The sequence below is a fragment of the Mustela lutreola genome, chromosome 17 (assembly GCF_030435805.1).
Source record: "Mustela lutreola isolate mMusLut2 chromosome 17, mMusLut2.pri, whole genome shotgun sequence".
NCBI lineage: Eukaryota > Metazoa > Chordata > Mammalia > Carnivora > Mustelidae > Mustela > Mustela lutreola.
In genome coordinates, this window is record NC_081306.1 from 20,168,196 (window position 1) to 20,189,474 (window position 21,279).

General features: G+C 48.4%; 2 protein-coding genes across 5 annotated transcripts in view; one reads left to right on the top strand and one right to left on the bottom strand.

Annotated features, from left to right (window-relative positions):
• Nucleotides 1-5,202, bottom strand: part of HMOX2 (heme oxygenase 2) — a 33,544-nt gene extending 28,342 nt beyond the window's left edge. The window contains exon 1 of the mRNA XM_059154665.1: nucleotides 5,087-5,202. The gene's annotated coding sequence lies outside the window, so the exon portion shown is untranslated. The remainder of the gene's footprint in view (nucleotides 1-5,086) is intronic.
• Nucleotides 5,203-8,994: 3,792 nt separating this feature from the next.
• On the top strand, nucleotides 8,995-19,666 carry NMRAL1 (NmrA like redox sensor 1). Of its 4 annotated transcripts, XM_059154259.1 has the most exons (7): nucleotides 9,217-9,348; nucleotides 12,082-12,258; nucleotides 12,450-12,590; nucleotides 13,735-13,973; nucleotides 16,159-16,408; nucleotides 17,474-17,664; nucleotides 19,378-19,666. In XM_059154259.1, the coding sequence occupies exons 3-7, from the start codon at nucleotides 12,572-12,574 to the stop codon at nucleotides 19,555-19,557; spliced, it is 879 nt and encodes a 292-aa protein (XP_059010242.1). In that variant the 5' UTR covers nucleotides 9,217-9,348; nucleotides 12,082-12,258; nucleotides 12,450-12,571; the 3' UTR covers nucleotides 19,558-19,666. The 4 variants fall into 4 exon arrangements, with proteins under 4 accessions (XP_059010244.1, XP_059010243.1, XP_059010241.1 ...); XM_059154260.1 differs by lacking the exon at nucleotides 12,082-12,258 and having other exon boundaries at nucleotides 9,000-9,348; XM_059154258.1 differs by lacking the exons at nucleotides 12,082-12,258; nucleotides 12,450-12,590 and having other exon boundaries at nucleotides 9,001-9,348.
• Nucleotides 19,667-21,279: the final 1,613 nt, after the last annotated feature.

A 21,279-nucleotide genomic window follows, 5' to 3' on the forward strand; every position in this document is an offset into this window, starting at 1 on the left:
CTCTGCTCAGCAGGGAGTTTGCTTCCTCCTCTCTCTCTGCCTGCTTGTGATCTCTCTCTGTCAAATAAATAAATAAAATCTTTAAAAAAAAAAAAAGTTTCTGAGAACTATGGCAATAATTAGGCCTATGATACTCCTGGGAAAGAAACAACTCTATTCGTGTGACAAAAATTAATTTTTGCCCCTAAGCAGAAAGAAGAGACCATCTACTTGCTCGGCCTCTGGCATACAAGCTGACAGCAGTCACTGCCATGCAACAATTACCCCTTTCTTTCCTCTTCTGCCGTCCACTTCCTCAAGTAACCCTACTCACTCACTTCTCTACCCTCTTGCCAGGCCACTCCCACTTTGTTCTAGCCTGTGCTTTAGACAGGGGGCCCTAAACAAGAATCACATGGGAAACCTTATTCCCTGGCCCAATCCCAAACTTATCCAAATAGGAAAGTATGAAAACCCATCTTAGATCTATAAACACCATTCAAGGCACTGAAGGTCTTTTAAGGTGCTAATCTTAACCTCATTAAGTATTAACCCCATTTTTCAGATACAGAAACTGCAGCTCAAAGGGCTTAAATGTTTTTCTCATGTCAAAAATATACCATTACAACTTCCTTTTTTGGAAGAAACCATTTATTTTTCACCCTAATATAAATGAGTATGTATTTAGATACAGACACAGACAAGTAAAATGAAACTGTCTAATGTTGAATAGCTTGAGTGAAACAAAATGGTTACAAATTGACTAACCAGCTTAATCTTATACCTAACAATTCACTTTTTTTTTTTAAGTAAACTCTATGTCCAACATGAGCCTGGAACTCATGAGCTCCCAAGATCAAGAGGAGCAGCTTTACCAACTGAACCAGCCACATGCCCCAAGAATTCAATCAAAAAGTCAGTCCAGGGGCGCCTCTGTGGCTCAGTTGTTAAGTGTCTGCCTTCGGCTCAGGTCATGATCCTAGGATCCTGGGTCAAGCCCCACATCTGGCTCTCTGCTTGGTTAGAAGCCTGCTTCTCCCACTCCCACAAGAATCCCGCTTGTGTTCTTTCTCGCTGTCTCTCTCTGTCAAATAAATAAATGAAATCTTTTAAAAAATCTATTACACAGAGAAATGCATGTTTGCTAAAAAGCCTTTGAAAATTATATCAAAGCATTAGAAAAAACCTGTTCACGTAAGAGACATATGAATTTAATTGCTGCTTTGAAATGCCTAGTTAAGAATTCAGGGATGCCTGGGTGACTCAATGGGTTAAGCCTTTGCCTTCGGCTCAGGTCACGATCCCAGGGTCCTGGGATTGAGACCCACATCATCATCATCATCATCATCATCATTGCAACATCATCAGACTCTCTGCTCAGCAGGGAGCCTGCTTCCCCCTCTCTCTGCCTGCCTCTCTGCCTACTTGTGATCTTCCTCTTTCTGTCAAATAAATAAGTAAAATCTTTAAAAAAAATTTTTTTTAATTAAAGAAGAGTTCAGAATATTGCCTTGTGAGGTCTGAATATAAATTTGTTGATATGACAACCCAGAAAGAGTTTCCAGCTCCATTTCAGTCTGCCATGATTGCAATTTAGATGTAGTTCTTGTGGGTGCGCTATTTGTAAGTGGATTTCTTTTACAATAGCTATATACCTTTAAATTATCCGTAGTGAGGGGCACCTGGGTGGCTCAGTGGGTTAAGCCTCTACCTCGGGCTCAGGTCAGGATCTCGGAGTCCTAGGATCAAGCCCCGCATTAACGGGGAGCCTGCTTCCCCTGCCTCTCTGCCTACTTGTGATCTCTGTCAAATAAATAATAAAATATTTTTTAATAAATAAATAAATAAATAAATGAAATAAATTATCTGTAGTGAGCTCCAGTAACCAGTGTTATTCTTAAATGAAAAGACAATGGTCATTCAGAAAAGATTTCTTGCAATATATATAAATGTAACTGCATATTCATAAATGTATGTAATGTTGCTAAACGAGACCACCAGTTATGGGCTGCTGTACTTCAGTACTGCGTGTCAACTTTATTAGAAATTTAAAACTGAAATTTCTGAGGGGTGCAGCTGTCTTCATTAGTTGGCTTTAAAATGTGTAATACAATGGAAGATAATATCTTACAGTAACTAACTGGAGTCAGTGTAGAGAAGTAAACCATACTAGTGAACAATACTGCAGAGCACCTGCATGGTCACCAGAGTAAAATATCTTCCAGTATTTAAAAAAAGAAAAGGAAAGCCCTCCTTATAAGCAGTTACAGTAACTGTTCCAATTAAAGATTCCCCCTCCTTCTACTCTTTTCTGTCTCTCTTCTGTCCCTCCCTCCTTTCCTCCCAAGAATTAATCAGTAATGGCACTGCTTCTCAGTACTGCAAATATATCCTGAGAAATCATTCACATTACAACAAAAGACCTTTCATCCTATGTTTTTGCACAAACCTAACAGACATAATAAATTTAGTTAAAAAGCACATAACCCTCACTGTGTTATAAAAGATATGTAATCCAGAGCTCTTAATTCTCTCACTGATTACTATAAGAAAAAAAGATTGCATTAAATGTCTATTTATAACTTTTCAGTTAACTGTGGCCAAGAACATACCAGGAGGTAACTTACAGTTCAAATTTTTCTTTTTTTTCACCAGGAAGTTAACAAGCTGAATTCTCAACTGTACAATAAATACACAATTCCAAATTTTATTAAAGATTTTATCGAGAGAGTGGGAGTTGGGGTGGGGGGCGGTGCTGGCCAGGAGAAGCAGAGCCTAGCTGAGCAGAGAGCTGGACATGAGGCTCAATCTCAGGACCCCAGGATCATGACCTGAACTGAAGGTAGACACTTAACTGAATAAGCCACCCACATGAACCCACAATTCCAGTTTGGTTTTTTTTTAAGATTTTATTTATTTATTTGACAGACAGAGATCACAAGTAGGTAGAGAGGCAGGCAGAGAGAGGAGGAAGCAGGTTCCCTGCTGAGCAGAGAGCCCGATGCAGAACTCCATCCCAGGACCCTGAGATCATGACCTGAGCCGAAGGTAGAGGCTTAACCCACTGAGCCACCTAGGCGCCCCCAAAATTCCAGTTTTCAAAAATATCTTTCTCCTGAAAGAATGAAATTCTAGTTTTTGATGCAATACTGATGCAGAGTTCAATTGTCCTATGAAGAGAGTCAGCTATTAAAAGAAAACAAAAAAAAAATCAAGGTAGCTCAAAGGCCCCAGCTGTCCAATTTTGCATTTCAACAAACTCAGTAAGGGGTGAGCTAAAAGGCAATGAATACTTTCTATAATTCATCTTCTCATTTGGCATTGCCATTTCTAGAGCAGCTCATACTCCTGACTCTAGTGACTCACAGAATCTCCCCATACCGGCCCAAGCAGAAGAAAAAAGCAAATCAAATCAGACAATAAAGAGAACCATACATTTTCCTCCCCACATCCCCAGTTAGATGGGGTTCCTCACAGTGAGTATTTCCAAGCCCTTAATTCCCAGTGTTTTGGCTTAGGTGCTGTATTTAAAAGTTCTTCCAATTCCACCAAGTAAGCCTGTAAATACCTAAGCTGTGAACTTCTGGTAAGCTTGTGATTTTTCTTGGAAAAAAAAGAAAGAAGGAAGGAAAGAGAAAAGAAAAAAACTAAAGAATAAAGCACCTACTTTAGTGTATTCCTTAACCCACTCCATGCAAAAAGAAAAACTAAAATTTTTTAACATGGCAGTTAAAATTTTAAGCAGAACACGCTAGCCAACGTCAAACCATAAATTCAAATACACAAAACCACTAAGCTCCTGTTTCTTTCTACTTGGAAGACAGGTTACCGGGAGAGGGAAGAGAGTTTAAACGACATAATCGGGCGCCTGGGTGGCTCAGTGGTTAAGCCGCTGCCTTCGGCTCGGGTCATGATCTCAGGGTCCTGGGATCGAGTCCCGCATCGGGCTCTCTGCTCAGCAGGGAGCCTGCTTCCTCCTCTCTCTCTCTCTGCCTGCCTCTCTGCCTACTTGTGATTTCTCTCTGTCAAATAAATAAATAAATAAATCTTTTAAAAAAAAAAAAAAAAAAAAAAAATAAACGACATAATCCACTTCCAATCTCTACCACGCTGTTTAGGAAAGATCATGGGTTCTCTAGGCAGATGACTAGGATCAAAGCCATCTGTGGTGTCTTCTCCATTGTGGGATGGAGGTGAAGTCATTTAACCCGAGTCTCATCATTAATTCCATTGTATAAGTGGAAAAACCTATCAACTCACAAGCTTTTGGAAGGGGCTGACAGCGAACTGCAGAGCATTATACGGGGGGTGGGGGGTGTTTCCCACCCCCCACCCCCCGCCCCAATCACATGCCGCCTCGTATGGTTCAGAGAACCACGGGAACACGAACTGCCACAGGCCACAACAAGCGGTTCATCAGAATCCACCTAAATCGCATGACACAGGCAGGCCTGGTGCAAGGGACTGTGCAAGGCGCTCCTGGCAACCACGGGCAATTAATGCACCTACAGCAGCGCGCCGACGCCGTGACTGGTAAACTCCACGCCGGGACTAACCGGCAGCCCCGGGGCGTCGGTCCCTCCCGACCGGTCTGCGCCCCGGCGGTCACGGGTCACTCATGAAGTCATGACAGTGACTCAAAGCGCCCTTCCGACTGAGGTGACTCAGGAGGAAGCGCAGAGCCCGCAACAGCCGCCACGCGGGGCACAGACCTCAGGAGCCCGGGGGACAGGCGGGGTTCCCGGCGGGCCCACCGCGGCGGGAGGCTGCAACCCCCGCCAAGAACGCCAAGACGGCACGCGGCGCCCCCGGGGTCACCTCTCCCCGCGCACTCGTGACGCTGCGAGGGGCTGGGCCCAACGGGGCCCAACGCGGACCGGCTGCCCTGGCCTCGCGGGCCCGCCGAAGCTGCGCGTAGGAAGCGGGTATCTTCAGCTCGGCCCCCTCCCCGCTCATCCCGTTTCCGGTCGCCCCCCGCCCCTGCCCCCCGGGTCTCCCTCAGGCCGGCGATAGGGCCCCAGCGTGCCGCCGCCCGCCCGGCCCAGCTCCCAAAGGCCCGGGCTGGCCGGACTCGCGGAGGAGCCCAGAGAAGGGCCCACTCACCCGCCTCCTGTCCGCTCGGCCGTCCGTCAGTCACCGCGCTCGCGCGTCCGCCAGCGACTCCCTGAAGTGCCGCGGCCGCCGCAGCGGAGCGGGCGGCGCGAGGGCGGTCCGACGTGCGCACGCAGCGGGGGCGGGGCCTGTGGAGGACACGCCCCTGCGGCGGGCGCCGGGCGCCTCCGGCTAAGCCCGCAGGCCCTGGGGAGAGCGCACGTTAACAAGAACGGATGTTAAGGAGGGTGCCTCCCGGCTACGCGTTCTCTGTGCCGGGTGCCACAGCCTGTGCCTGGTCCTCTTGCGCTGGGCAGCCGCACTGGGTTCCCGTCATTTCCTTACCCTTAGAGTTGTCTGCAGATTAAATGACAGGTACCTTCCGGGGTTGACAAAGGTGTGCGGAACGTGCGATGCTCGTGAGAGTTTGAGGGGAAGAGGGGAAAATTTAACGAGATCTTTTAGAATTAAGAATGGGCCTTCTCTTTGCTCAATTCCACTTCTCGGTAGCTATCGTAGAAAAACGCGTGCAAGAACCCAAAGAGGCATACGCAAGGAAGGCCATTGCCACACAAGGGGATACGTCCGTCCTTTGGGTGAAAATCTCGAAACAATCTAAACGTCCATTAAAGAAGGATGGGGGTGGGGATTGACAGGGACACATCTATTCAGCGGAACTGTGCTTCCGTTAAAAAAGGAAGGGCAGACACCACCTTAGAGAGGATGTTAGGCAGAAGGGAAAATCAAGATGTAGGAAAACACAAAAATACATCTGAGTGTATAAGTTTAACCTAAAAAATACTGAACTCTATTGTGTATGTGAAGTGCTTAAGGGTGAAAGGCACTGACGTCTGCAATTTAGTTGAAGCCTATAAAAAAAATTAAGGTAGTTGACAGATAATAGGTATTAATATAGCAAAATGTTAAGAACTGTGGAATCTAGGTGGTAAGTATGAGTATTCACTGTATAGTTATCTCAAATTTTCTAAATGTCTACAAATTTTCACAATAATATTTGGGGGAAAATAATTTCAGTATGATCCCTTTTATTTTTTTTAACTACAAAATGTTCTCTCCACATGTTCATGTTTGGATAACAAAATGCATGCAAAGGCCAAGAAGGTTTACACACCAGAATGTCAGAGGGAGGTCGAAGGTCACTTGTGCTTCATCTCTACCATTTAAATTTTTTATGAGATGCATAAATGCATTACACATTACTTGGCTGTCAAAACCAAATTTAAAAAAGAATGAATTTTTTAAAAAAGTAATAATTGGAAATACACACAGTACTGCCCCTGCCCTAAACACATACAATAAAACTGAATTAAATCCAGGGGCAGTGATTGAAGGTGGGTTGCTCTGAGGGTTCAGATGAGATAATGTATGGCGGGGGGCACCTGACTCCTGAGTTTGAGCCTCACATTGGGCTTAGAGATTACATAAATAAAATTCAAACAAGATAATGTGGGGCTGGGGCACCTGGATGGCTCAGTGGATTAAGCTGCTGCCTTCGGCTCAGGTCATGACCTCAGTGTCCTGGGATCGAGCTCTTTGCTCAGCGGGAGCCAGCTTCTCTCTCTCTCTCTGCCTGACTCTCCGCCTACTTGTGATCTCTCTGTCAAATAAATAAATAAAATCTTTAAAAAAAAAAAAAAAGATAATGTGGGGCTTCTCTGACACATCAGAGGAGCTCAGAGAAGGACACCCTCCCCCCATTATCATGACTAGCACATGCCACTGGGCTTGGTAAACAACTGGCAAGAGCTTTGCAGGAAGTCTTTGTCAGATAAAGTCCCACAGGAAGTGCAGAGTCACAGCTGAGCACACCAGTCAGTAGACAAATCTTTCTGCTCAGGCCTCAGGGGACCACTGTGCTATGGACTGTGCGGGACATCAAGAGGTAAGACCTTTGCCCAGGCGGTTTACAACACCTACCCACTTCAGCCAGACCCCTGGCACCAGCACCACTGACCAGATGCCCAGGGGATCAGATGCCATTCTCTGCCACTCATTGCCTGCACTGATTTCCAAGCTGTAGTTTCAGCAAGACCAAAAGGCAGTGGAGTTCCTTGTGCCCTATCATGGCAGGGATGCTACTCAATTAAGCCTGGGCACCAGGGCTGGCTTCTGGGGTTGTAACCCCAGCATTTGCATAGGGTCCCACTCTGAGAAGGCCTCCACACTTGGTTTAATGCTCTGCTGTTGCTTTCTTGAAATTCTTCTTATTTTTTTAACAAGTAGCCTTGCATTTTCATTTTGCACCAGGCCTTGCAAATTCTGCAGCTGGTCCTGCTACATGCCTTCTTGTTTGGACTTATTTCCTTTAAATCAGAGACCTTGGAACATCAGGTTTTATGCTTTATCCTTATGTGATTCAAGAAAAGCCTCATCTTTTATCACAGTAACAAGCACTGGGTTCCATTCAGTAGGTTATTTATTGAGTTCCTAGTAAGTACTGGATACGGTGCCAGAAGGAAGAGATACAGAGACAAACATGACATAGGTCAGCTCTCAAGAAGATCTCTACTGGGGCGCCTGGGTGGCTAAGTGGGTTAAGCCTCTGCCTTTGGCTTGGGTCATGATCTCAGAGCCCTGGGATGGAGCCCCACATCGGGCTCTCTGCTCAGCAGGGAGCCTGCTTCCCCCTCTCTCTCTGCCTGCTGCTCTGCCTACTTGTGATCTCTATCAAATAGATAAATAAAATCTTTAAAAAAAAAAAAAAAAGAAGAAGAAGAAGAAAAAGCTCTCTACTATGGTAGACAATTTCAGCAGAGGGAGAGAGATGGGAATAGAACAGGAGTAGTTAGCCTAGCTTAGGGGTTAGAGAGGGCTTCCCGGAGGTGATGTAAGTATGTGGAGTCTTAAGGAATGAGTAAGAATTAGCCCTATCTAACGGGATGAGACCTACCCAGACAAACTTTACAGTCTCAGCACAGAGGTATAACATAACAGGGCATGGAGAAGATTGCAAAAGATTTATGCAAGATGAACACATATATGAAATCTTCACTTATAAATACAAACACGAGTAAACACAACATGTATTAAAATAAACACATGCATTTTATAACAAAGACCAGTATTTTACATAAATAAAATACACTTTACTCTGTAAGTTATTTCCACCACTAGATTTGGGAAAACAGCACCAGTTTTAGTAGGATTTTCCCAGAACTCCAGTGTCTACATGTTTAGACAACCAATCCATCAGCAAATATTTATTGAGTGACTACGTGCCAGGTGCTCTCCTCAGTGCTGGAAATTCAGCAGTGAACACAGAGATGTGCCTGCAGTTAGGAAGCTAGCATGCCTGGATGGGTCAATACACATTTTGAAATGAATGAGTGAGTGAAAGAAAAAAAAATTCTTACCCAGTAATAAGTTTTCAGGAGAGGAACGACACGGACGTTTTTCAGTTTTAGCTGTATACAAAGAAATCCTACTTTTTCTCCTAAAAATAACTCAAATCCGTGCAACTAGTAGCAACCTCAGAGATGAGTCAGGCTTGCAAGAACTCAGAGCCTTGGGGTTGAGAGTCCTAAATGCTATTTAATTATCTTTAGGCGACACCCCCATATCTGCAAGTTCAGATATTCATGCGAGATTAAGCCGCGTGTTTTGTTTCTGTTTTTTGTTTTTTGCTTCCGCGGGCCTCACCGCCAGCCTCCCGCCAAGCGGTTCGGTACATGCACTTTGGAGAGCCCCGAGCTCCGCAAATAGGGTTTCCCGCAGCAGAGGGGTCTGCGCTGCGCGGACACACGCCGCGGCCCGCGCGAGCCGGGAGGAACCATCTGTCCCCGCCGAGGGGGTGTAGCGGGTCATTTCCGCGCGGAGTCAGGATGCGGACGCTGGGAGTTCCGAAGCGGCGTGGCCTGGGGTACCTTCTCACTGGACCGCCTGGAAGGTGGGGGCTTTACCACAGCGTCGGTGGAGCTGCGGGCGGGGTCGCTCTTCTCTCAGGTTCTACCGGTATTCCCCCACCCACCCCTCCGGCGGTGGACTCGGCCATAAGGTCCCCGGCGTTCTGTTCAGCTTTGCAGTTTCCCGCTCGGGCTGCGGCGTGGAGGTTGCAGGGGCCGGGAGCCACCTGGCAGGAAGTGGGGGTCTGGGTGTCTGGCGCCGGTTGCCCCCACGCGGTGCACGCGCGGGATCGTCCCAGGAGGGACCCGTGTCTCCATCGCCGACCCCACGCGTCGCCGGGACCCCAGGCCTCTGAGGCCGCACTTCCCGCACGCATGGGGGACAAGGAACTGGTGGTGGTGTTTGGAGCCACAGGTGAGCGAGCGTAAGCAGAACCCGGCCAGGCCTGGCAGAGGTCCCCAGGGGGGGTGGCTGGGGCCTGGAGGGAGGAGGGTATTGCATCTCGGACCCCTGATCTGGCGGGGGTAGGACCTGGGCGCACAAATATTTTATTTATTTATTTGACGCAGAGAAAGAGCACACGCAGGGGGAGCAGCAGAGGGAGAGTGAGAGCAGGCTCACGCTGAGCAGGGAGCCCATTCTGGACATTCTGGACATGTGGGGCTCGATCCCAGGAACCCATCATGACCTGAGCTGAAGGCAAACGCTTAACTGACTGAGCCACCCAGGCGCCCCCGCCCTTTAACGTTTTTAAAAAATTAATTACTTTAACGTTTTTGAGTCCGTGGCACGTGCACATAATATGGAAACTAAATCTCCCTCCCACCTCCGACCTGGCAACCCCATCCACTCACTGTCATCAAGTGTCTAGAGTATCTAGACACACACAGATCTTTTTTTTTTTTTTTTTCTTTCCTGTGTATGTTTCTCCTGTATATGTTTTAAAAAACCTACAGCAGGGGAACCTGGGTGGCTCAGTGGGTTAAAGCTTCTGCCTTGGGCTCAGGTCATGATCTCAGGGTCCTGGGATGGAGCCCCCATTGGGCTCTCTGCTCCGTGGGGAGCGTGTTCCCCCTCTCTCTCTCTGCCTGCCTCTCTGCTTACTTGTAATCTCTGTCTGTCAAATAAATAAATAAAATCTTTAAATAAATAAATAAATAAAAACCTACAACAACTTAAGGTATAAAGCACAGGGCGGCGGGGGTGGCTCAGGTCATGATCCCAGGGTCTTGGGATCGAGGCCCACTTCTGGCTCCCTGCTTGGCAGGAAGCCTGCTTCTCCCTGTCCCACTCCCCCTGCTTGTGTTCTCTCTGTGTCTCTGTCAAATGAATAAATAAAATCTTCAAAAAGAAAAAAAGGTATAAAGCATAGACCACACAATTCGCCCATTTAAACTGTGCATTTTATGTCTAGTATAATCACAGAACTCTGTGGCCATCACCACAGTTTATTTTAGTTTTAGAACATTTCATCACTCCCAGAGAAAACCTCATACCCACTAGCATTTCTCCTGACTTTCCCCAGCCCCTGACAGCCACTAGTCTACTTTCTGTAGATTTGCCCATTCTGGACGTTTCTTGTAAATGAAATCATACAGGATGTGGCCTTTTGTGTCTGGCTTCTTTCACTTGGCATCAGGGTTTTGAAGTTCATTCACGTTGGGTGTTTGTTTGGGTTGGGGTGGGGAGGAGCAGCAGAGAGAGGGAGAGGCAAAATCTTAAGCAGGCACCATGCCCAGTGCAACCCTGAGATCACTGTAATCAAGAGTCAGACACTTGGGGCGCCTGGGTGGCTCAGTGGGTTAAGCCACTGCCTTCGGCTCAGGTCATGATCTCAGGGTCCTGGGATCAAGTCCCACATCGGGCTCTCTGCTCAGCGGGGAGCCTGCTTCCCTCTCTCTCTCTCTCTGCCTGCCTCTCTGTCTACTGTGATCTCTCTCTGTCAAATAAATAAATAAAATCTTTAAAAAAAAATAAAAAAATAAAAAAAAAAGAGTCAGACACTTAACCCACCAAGCCACCCAGGCGCCCCAAGGTTCACCCACTTTGTAGCATGTGTCAGTACCCCACTCCTTTTTATAGCTGTATAATGTCCCATTTTATGGATAGACCACGTTGTGTTGATCCCGTCATCCTTGATGGACATTGTGAATAATGCTGCCGTGAACATTCATGTACAAGTTTTCCTGTAGACGTGTTTTTTGGGGGGTACATGCTCAGACTGGAATTGCTGAATCACATGGTAACCTGTGTGTAGCCTCTTGAGAAACCACCAGTTTTTCAAAGCGACGGCATCGCTTTACATTCCCACCAGGACCGTGTGAGGGTCGTTGTAATTCTGCAACTTAACCTTTTCCACTCCAAGAGAGTTCGGATTCACCTGTCCCAGTCAAACATACAGATCTGCCACATTGTTTTTAATCAGTTTTGCATGGATCGATCACTTATTTAACCAGATTTTTTTTTTTTAGATTTTATTTATTTATTTGAGAGAGAGCACAAGCAGATGGGAAGGGTTGAGGGCGAAGCAGACTCCCTGCTGAGCAGAGAGCCCAACTATTTAACCAGATTTTTATCCAAGGACATGTCATTTGTCTACAAATTTCCACTATTGTGGGGCGCCTGGGTGGCTCAGTGGGTTAAGTCCTCTGCCTTCAGCTCAGGTCATGACTTCAGGGTCCTGGGATCCAGTCCCGCATTGGGCTCTCGCTCAGCAGGGAGCTTACTTCCTCCTCTCTCTCTGCCTGCCTCTCTGCCTACCTATGATCTCTCTCTCTCTCTGTCAAATAAATAAAAAATAAAATAAAAAAAATTTTTTTAATTAGAAATTTTTTAAAAATTCCACTATTACAAATAGTGCTTCAGCCTCTTTTCTTATATGTATATTTATGCTTTTTTATTCCTTTTGATGATTTTACTTTTTGTCATTTTCTCCGTCATTTAAAAATCTTATTTAAAGGTTTATTTTTTAATTTTAAGTGATCTCTACACCCAAAGTGGGGCTCAAAGTCATGACCCCGAGATCAAGAGTCTCATGCTCTTTTGACTGGGCCAGCCTGGTGCCCCTCAGTCTTTAAAAAAAAAAATAGAAGAAGAAGGTTAATACTGTATTTCTTTTTTTAAAGATTTTATTTATTTATTTGATAGGCAGAGATCACAAGTAGGCAGAGAGGCAGGCAGAGAGAGAGGAGGAAGCAGACTCCCCGCTGAGCAGAGAGCCCGATGCGGGGCTTGATCCCAGGACCCTGGGATCATGACCTGAGCTGAAGACAGAGGCTTTAACCCACTAAGCCACCCAGGTGCCCCAATACTGTATTTCTTAAGGTAAGGATGGGTACATGGGTATTCACATCCCTTTATGTATGCGCTAAATATTATAACACATTTTATGTCTTCATTTTGCACAAGTATACTCTACTCCTGACGTGGGTCTTGAACTGATGTGGACTCTGAGGTTGCGTGTTCTATCTCCCAAGCAGCCAGCTGCTCCATAATATATTTTAAACATTTGATAGAAGGTGTGATGCCTGCTAAAACATGGAGGAACTTTGAAAACAGTATGCTAAGTGAGAGAAGCCAGCCACAGCAGACTATATATTAAATGACCCCGTTTGTGTGAAACGTCCAGAACAGGCAGATGAACAGAGACAGAGTAGGTGAGTGGTTGCCGGGGCTGAAACGGAGGGTGATAGGAAGTGCGTGCTGATGGGCATGGGTTTTCTCGGGCGGGGGGGGGGGGGGAGGAATGAAATATTCTAAAGTTGACTGGATGATGGTTGCATGCTCTGAGTATATATATATATATAAAAAACAGGGGCATCTGGGTGGCTCAGTGGTTTAAAAGCCTCTGCCTTCGGCTCAGGTCATGATCCCAGAGTCCTGGGATCTAGCCCCGCATCGGGCTCTCTGCTCAGCAGGGAGCCTGCTTCCTCCTCTTTCTCTGCCTGCCTCTCTGTCTACTTGTGATCTCTGTCTGTCAAATAAATAAATAAAATATTTAAAAAACAAAACAAAACAAAAAACCACTGCACTGTATGCTTTATGTATTTATTTATTTTTTTTTTTTTTAATTTTTATTTTTTTTTTTTTTAAAGATTTATTTATTTATTTGACAGAGAGAGATCACAAGTAGGCAGAGAGGCAGGCAGAGAGAGAGAGGAGGAAGCAGGCTCCCTGCCGAGCAGAGAGCCCGATGCGGGACTCGATCCCAGGACCCTGAGATCATGACCCGAGCCGAAGGCAGCGGCTTAACCCACTGAGCCACCCAGGCGCCCTGTATTTATTTATTTTTAAAGATTTTTTTTTATTTATTTGACAGACAGAGATCACAAGTAGGCAGAGAGGCAGGCAAGGGTGGGGGGGAAGCAGTCTCCCTGCAGAGCAGAGAGCCCGATGCGAGACTTGATCCCAGGACCCTGAGATCATGACCTGAGCTGAAGGCAGAGGCTTTAACCCACTGAGCCACCCAGGCGCCCCTTTTTGTATTTATTTAACCTGAAGCAGTCTTACTGGTGAAATTCGATGTGTGCACGGTAGGAGAAGTCTCAGCTGCCTGATATAAGTATTTACTTTGGGTAAAATCAGCTGGTATATGGATTTTCCAAAATACTTTTTAAAATAAATATAAATGATGTATCCCTTCAAAGGTGAGTGAATTGTCTCAAAGCTGTTATTTTTTAAATGGCGTAAGGTATTCAGTGAGGCTCGCAGGTGAAAAGTGGGTGTGTGGCTGGTGTGGAGTGTTCCCACTAGGGCTTCCTCTCCGCAGGACCCCCAGGCAGGTCCTCTGACTCTTCACAGGTGCTCAGGGAGGCTCCGTGGCCTGGACGCTGCTGGAAGATGGGACATTCAGGGTTCGAGTGGTGACGCGGGACCCTAGGCAGAAGGCAGCAAAGGAGCTGAGGCTGCAGGGTGCAGAGGTGGTACAGGGAGACCAGGATGACGCGGCCAGCATGGAGCTGGCCCTGACTGGGGCCCACGCTGCCTTCATTGTGACCAACTACTGGGAAAACTGCAGCCAGGAGCAGGAGGTCAAGCAGGTGAGGGCAGGTGGGAGGATGTGGGGAGGCTGAGCAGTGCAGCTGACAAGGAGCTCCCTGGGAGGCAGCTCCAGCTTGCTAGAGAGGAGCTGACCCTACCTGTGACGATGGTCCGCTACAGACCTTGTCCCTCCTCTTCCATGCAGTCCTCTAGGATTTGAATGAGCGCGGAAGCTGCTGCTTCCTCTTGCAGTGACTTTTGTTTAGATGTCATTGAGGCACCAGAGTTTGCCACTTCAAAGTGTATAATTCAGTGTTTATTCTCAAGGCTGTACAGCCGTCACCACCACCTAATTCCAGAATCACCTTGAAAAGAAACCCGTACCTATTAGCAGTGACTCCCTGCCCACCCCCCCTGCCCCCCAGCTCCAGGCAACTGATAATCTGCTTTGTCATCCATTAACTTTTCACACTTTCTAAAAAACCAACTCTGTTGACCCATCATTTTCTGATAATAAGATGCACATATTTTCATTATCCTATTGGATAAAATCAATATAAATATACTCACATCAATCTAATCAGAACACATCTCCATCAGCCTGGAAGATCCCCGTGTCCCCTTTGAAGTACTGTACTGGTTCATTCTGTTTTCCACGCACATTCTCTCTAGTTAGTTGGTTATTAAGGCCAGGTGGCAGCAGGAGGGATAGGAGACAGAGGAGGTGAGACATGGCCATCATTCTGTCCCACTGAAGGTGGGGACACTTGCACACAGCCTGTCACACACAGGTACTCATGGATCTATGGAATGTAGTGGCAGAGGAGAGGCCCCAACTGTCAGCCCTCCATCGTCCACAACCAGCCACAGCCCTGCTTTGGACATGGACCTTCCCTGCCCTGGGCTTTGTTAGAAAAAAGGGCTTTCTTTCTTTTCTTTTTTTTTTTTTTTTTTTTTTTTGAGATAAAGGAAGATTGGACTGGACCATTGGTCTCCAAACTTGTTTTTAGCCTTGACATTGTCTTTGAATACATCTTACATGGAGGTGCATCCCACAGAGTGGAGAGGACAGCTTTTCTGGTGGATGGCCATCTTGGCTCATTATCCCGAAAGCCTGTGTTCATGTCCCATGGCCGTCATTACACACTGAGTGGCTTAAAACAACAGGAACTGGCTCTTTCCAGTCTGGGGCCCAGAAGTCCACAATTAAGGAGGCTCTAGGGGCGCCTGGGTGACTCAGTGGGTTAAAGCCGCTGCCTTCAGCTCAGGTCATGATCCCAGGGTCCTGGGATCGAGCCCCGAATTGGGCTCTCTGCTCGGCAGGGAGCCTGCTTCCTCCTCTCTCTCTGCCTGCCTCTCTGCCTACTTGTGATCTGTCTGTCAAATAAATAAATAAAATCTTTTTTAAAAAAATTAGAAATATATTAAGAAAAAAAAAAAAAAAGGAAGCGGCTCTAAGGACAATTCCACTCCTTCCCTCTTGCAGTGTCTGGTGGCTGCTGGCTCTCCTTGTGGCCACATACTCCCAGCCTCTGCCTTCATGTGACCTTCTCTTCTCTGTGCCTCCTCTTCAGTCTTTTATAGGGACCCTTGTCTTCAGATTGAGGACCCACCTGGGATAATTATATCTGCGGATCTCATTTCCCAAATAAGGTCACAGTCACAGGTTCTGGGGGTTAGGATGTACACATATCTTTTTAGAGGCCATTCAAGCCCCATGCATCCTTATCTGGCAGGCACTGTGGCCGTCCCCGTGTAACTGCTACCAGAAGGTTAGGTCCCTGGTCCAGGATCTCACAGCAAGTGTGTTGCAGAGCCAGTGTGACCCCCTAGCAGTGTGTGTGCTCTGAGCTGTGCCACCTCCCTGTAGGCCTGCTAGGGCCCTGCAAGGATGGCGGCTTTGCAGGCAGAGATGGGAGGTCTCTGTGTGGCCCTCTCCCAGGCAGCAGACCTACTCCGACCTGTCACAGTGCACATGGGTGGGCCGCCATTGAGCATGTTGGGAAGTACAACCCCCCGGGTGACCTAGAGAAGTGACACTAAGATAGAAGGCTCACAGTAGTGTGTGAGAGGGCGCAGCACCACGTGTGAGCGTCATTCCAGAAGAGGGAGCCTTACCTAAGGGTGAAGTGGTGTCGGCCTCTTAGCATCAGGCACAGCAGCACTGGGGGGTGGGAGAGCCAGGGCTCTGATTGGGGACATATCCTCCCTCTTCAGCTTTGTGGTTTCTCCTTTCCTCACTAGGGGAAGCTGCTGGCTGATCTGGCCAAGCGCCTGGGCCTTCACTATGTGGTCTACAGCGGCCTGGAGAACATCAAGAGGCTGACGGCCGGAAGACTGGCAGCAGGCCACTTTGATGGCAAGGGGGAAGTGGAGGAATATTTCCGGGACATCGGAGTCCCCATGACCAGCGTACGGCTGTCTTGCTATTTTGAGAACCTCCTCTCCTACTTCCTGCCCCAGAAAACCCCTGATGGAAAGAGCTACTTGCTGAGTGAGTGCTTTTCCTCTTTCTTCGAGCGTCTGCTCTCACCAAGGGAAGCTGTGGGTATTGTATAAAACAGGCTTGTCCTCAGATGGTTCTGGGTCCAAGCCTGGGTTCTCCCATGTTAGGCCCGTGACTTTGAACAAAGTAACTTCGCTGGGCCTCTGCTTCCTGGTCTATGAAATGGGCATAATAGTGCGACTTTTGCAAGGGTGATGAGGAAATCTGCCGGAGGCAGTGATGCGATGCTTCGTCTGTTACAGAGACGAGCACACCTGTTACTTCTCCTTCAGGAGTAAAGAGAGGATTTGGAAGATCAGGACCAATAGTAGGTTTCACAAAGTAGGAAAGCACTTTCTTCTCAATCTGTAAATGGGCTGCCTAGAGCCTTTGACGGCTCATGTCCTGTGGCTGGCCAGCATCCTCAGCCGGCCACCCCTCCCCCATGCGAGGACAGCAGGGTCAGGCGGTATGGGCCTAGTGTTGGCTCGCTGGCATTGCCCTTTAGTCTGCTGAACCGGCCGGGGATACCGCTCGTGTTCCATCCCTGGCTGAGCTCAGTGAACGAGGTCTCTGGCTGACCTGAATGGGCAGCTGCGGAGGCCCCTTCTCGTGGGTGAGGAATGTGGCAGGACCCACCAGACCACCTTGGCAGGTCAAGTCACCCACCAGTTCCACCCATTTAGGGAGCACCTGCCACGTGCAGCTCTGGGTCAAGGCCTCGGCACTCCGGCATTCCTGTTAGTGTAGTCGGCTTTCCACGTCAGGAATTCCAGAGGCCACAGAGTGCAATGGGGCCGGCAGCTTGGGAGGAGCCCCTTCGTTCCCTTCCCGTTCCTGTCTTGGCCCCAAGAGGGTGGGCAGACTTGGCGTCCGCCCCGCTCTAAATGGAGCGACCGGAGCTCAGGGGGCAAATAGGGGCCACGGTGGCAGAGCTTGGATCGCATCCCGTTTCCTGACTGAACCCTACTGCTGCTGCTCGTACACCCCAGACACCAGGACCGCTGACCTGTGCACGTGTCCTGGCGGTGGGCTGGCGGGACACCCCTCCTCCTCCCTCCCATCCCCTCCCAGGCTTGCCCATGGGTGATGTGCCCATGGATGGCATTTCTGTGACCGACCTGGGTCCCGTGGTGCTCAGCCTGCTGAAGAAGCCGGAAGAGTACGTCGGCCAGAACATTGGGCTCAGTACGTGCAAGCACACAGCCGCAGAATACGCTGCCCTGCTCTCCAAGCACACCGGGAAGGCCGTGCGTGATGCCAAGGTGGGCTTCCTTGGCCCTGGGCCCAGGATGGGTGCCGTCCCAGCTCCCTTCGGGGGTTCTGGCAGCCACCTTCTGGTCATTGTGTCCCCCCAGTGGGGGCTTTATGGGTGGTCGGGAAGCAGTATGTGAGGCTGCCCCGTCACTGTGGGCAGACGATGACTTCACCACTGTGAACATTTGTCATGACCCCAGTGTGGCTGCTGAGAGAGATTTCCAGCTTAGGCAGTAGACCAACTAACTAGTGAGGAAGGTTTCCAGGAAGAGGGGATACTGGGGTCCAAGGCGAGGCGTGAACACACAGGGGTGCTGGGCTTCTCTGGGGTGTGACTTGAGGGAGGGAAGGGGTAGGAGACCAGAAAGATGGCCCCCAACCGGCTCCTGAACTGGCTGGGTGGGCCAGAGCCCTCTGGCCCCCTCTCTCCCCGCTGACCTTCAGTCTTCCTATTCAGACCCTTGGGTGCCTTGTTTCTTATTTGGCCTTCCCATTATGGTAGTGAGACTGACATTAAAGCAAATCTGGGAAACTCCCAAGTCATTGAAAGACAAAAACCACCCACAGAGCTGCAGATTCATGCAGAGCAATGATGGGGAGGCCACGGCAGGCAGGGTGTTTCGGGTGGGTCAGACCCCCTAGACTCGAATCCTGCTCCCAGCCCTTAACACCCACCAGTATGTGACCTTGGGGCACAGTCCCTGGCCCTCTCTGCCTCAGTATTCTCACCTATAAAATGGGTGTATGAATAGTATCTCCTTCTCTGGTTGTTCGGATTGAAAGAGTAATCAATGTAAGCGCAATCAGAGTAACCAATGTAAGTGCTTTCTTAGTGCCCTAAGTGGCCACGCATTACATCTAAACACAGAAAGGTCTGAGGCAGCTGTGGAGGATTTCGGGAGCGGAGTTTAGATTCAGTTTGGTCAGGAAGGGGTAACAGCTTTGGTTTTTGAGCAAGGAAGTGATGTTTGCAGAGTTCTGGTTTGGAAAGGGCTGAGAAGTTTCCATCTCATGATCTCAAAAGAACTCAAAAGGAGGGGCGCCTGGGTGGCTCAGTGGGTTAAGCCTCTGCCTTCAGCTCAGGTCGTGATCTCAGGGTCCTGGGATAAAGCCCCGCATTGGGCAGCCTACTTCCCTTCTCTCTCTGCCTGCTTCTCTGCCTACTTGTGATCTCTGTCAAATACATAAATAAAATCTTAAAAAAAAAAGAATTCAAAAGGATATATGACTTTTTTTTTAAGTAATTTCTACACTCAACATGGGGCTTGAACTCATGACCCCAACATCAAGGGTTGCACACTCTTCTGATTGAACCTGCTAGGCAGCCCTTCAAAGAACAGGATTTGGGGCACCAGGGTGGCTCAGTCATTAGGCGTCCGCCTTCAGCTCAGGTCATGTTCCCAGGGTCCCTGGATCAAGCCCCGCATCAGGCTCCCTGCTCAGCAGGAAGCCTGCTTCTCTCTCTTCCACTACCCCCTGCTTGTGTTCCCTCTCTCGCTGTGTCTCTATCAAATAAATAAATAAAATCTTAAAAAAAAAAAAAAAAAAAAGGAAAGAACAGGATTTAAGTTAACTTAAAACAGTGGTTTTTGAACTTTAATCTTTTTAGTAGAAGGGTTTTCAGATGAACTTATTGGAAAGAACTTGGGTTGGGACTGGGTTGCCCACAGCTAGGGTGCCAGAGATACTGACAGGCCCAACGGAATCCCCTCTGTTTCTAGGTGACCCCGGAGGACTATGAGAAGTATGGATTCCCTGGTGCCCGGGACCTGGCCAACATGTTCCGTTTCTATGCTCTGAAACCTGACCGTGACATTGAACTGACCCTGAGGCTCAACCCCAAGGCCAGGACGCTGGACCAGTGGCTGGAGCAGCACAAAGGAGACTTTGCTGGGCTCTGACCCTGCCACCTCTCAGCCCCGTCTCAGGCAATGGGGAGGTGCAGTCACAGTGACCCGTTCTTGTGTTACATAAAAAATTATTTTTTGAATAAAGGCCATTGTTCTCACAGCTGGGTTCCAAAAGAAGAGAGCTTTGTTTCAGGGACCGGGGTTGGGGTGCAGCTGCTGGGGCATGAAAATTCCAACAGGAAGTATCAAGTGGTGGGGACCCAGCGTCCCTCCCGTGTTGGGTCTGGAGGGCTGAAGACACAGGACATAAATGCAGTTGTAAGTTTCGTCCAGCGGGTGGGAGACGGCACTGTGACCACAGCCCAGAGAAGCAGCTCTGACTGCTGCTTGGACTACACTGGATGGTGCAGAGTCCGGGCACAGGGGTCCTCAGGCCAAGCAGAAGCGCTGCCTGGTGACTGCCTGGCAAACGCAGCCTTCGTGTCCAGAGAGCTAGGGAGGCCAACTGCACATTTGTTCTTGGAGCTCAAAGGCATCACCTTCTGGGATGGGATGTATCCCCAGCTGTGGCAGCCCTGAGATCTGGATGATCTTCAGAACACCAGGGCATAACATCGGGAGGGCAGTGGCAGATGAGCAGAGGTCGCCATGATTGCACACCGCTGAGAACAGGTGACACGCTGCTTAGAGCGAAGGCTGGAGGCAAAGCCAAGGAACTGACAGCAAGGTCTCACTGGTGGTGTCTGCACCAGCTTGTGATGGCAGGGCTGGTTCCACTTCTCCCGCTCACTTCTGAGAAGAGGAAGGTCAACGCCCAGAAAACACAGGTCATGTACCTGAGGTCCCATGGCGGGCCTGCTTTTCCTCTACAGATTTGCATAACTTCCCTCCTACCCAACCCTCTATACCTGCAGTCCTACCATACACATTCAATCCATTAACTGATTGAGAAAGCACTTGACAACCTAAATACAACGTGAACCAAAGAGGTTATGCTTTCTGCCCTGAGGCGCTTAGGTTGGTGGGAGAGCCAGATACAAATATGCACGAATAGTTATAGACTGACACAGGGCTGCAGAGAAGAGGGGCAGAGATAATCATGGGGGGGGGGGCAAAACCAAGAGCTAGATGCTTACCTGAGTCCCCCACATGTCCCCTGTTTTAGTCACATTTAAGTGTATAGTTCAGTGGATTATATTTAGTTGTGTGGCCCTTACCACCATCCATCTCCAGAACTTCCTCACCATCCCAAACTCTGTTCCTATTAAACACTAACTTCCCATTCTCTTCCCCACTCCACCTCAGCACATGAGCCATTCTACCTTGCATCTATAAGCCTGACCCCTAAGTACCTTATATAAAGAGCTGCTAACATTTTTTTTTAAAAGATTTTATTTATTTATTTGACACAGAGAGAGATCACAAGTAGGCAGAGAGGCAGGCAGAGAGAGAGAGGGAAGCAGGCTCCCCGCCGAGCAGAGAGCCTGATGTGGAGCTCGAACCCAGGACCCCCGGGATCATGACCCGAGCCAACTGAGCCACGCAGGTGCCCGAAGAGCTGCTAACATTTTAAAATGAGACAGCTTTCCTAGTGTTACTGATAACAGCCTAAGGCTGGAAATAACCCAAATGCCTACCAGGGAATGATTGGAAAACAAACGTGGTCTATTCACAGAATGGAATTTACTCAGCCATAAAAAGGAATACTGATTCATGCTACAGGAATGAACCTTGACATATTATAGTAAGTGAAACCAGAAGGAACCAGAAGGG

Coding starts and splice junctions, on each gene's coding strand:
- NMRAL1 (XM_059154258.1), top strand. CDS start 9,309: ATGGGGGACAAGGAACTGGTGGTGGTGTTTGGAGCCACAG. Junction 13,974..16,158: donor AGGAGCAGGAGGTCAAGCAG/GTGAGGGCAGGT, acceptor TTTCCTCACTAG/GGGAAGCTGCTGGCTGATCT. Junction 17,665..19,377: donor AGGCCGTGCGTGATGCCAAG/GTGGGCTTCCTT, acceptor CTCTGTTTCTAG/GTGACCCCGGAGGACTATGA.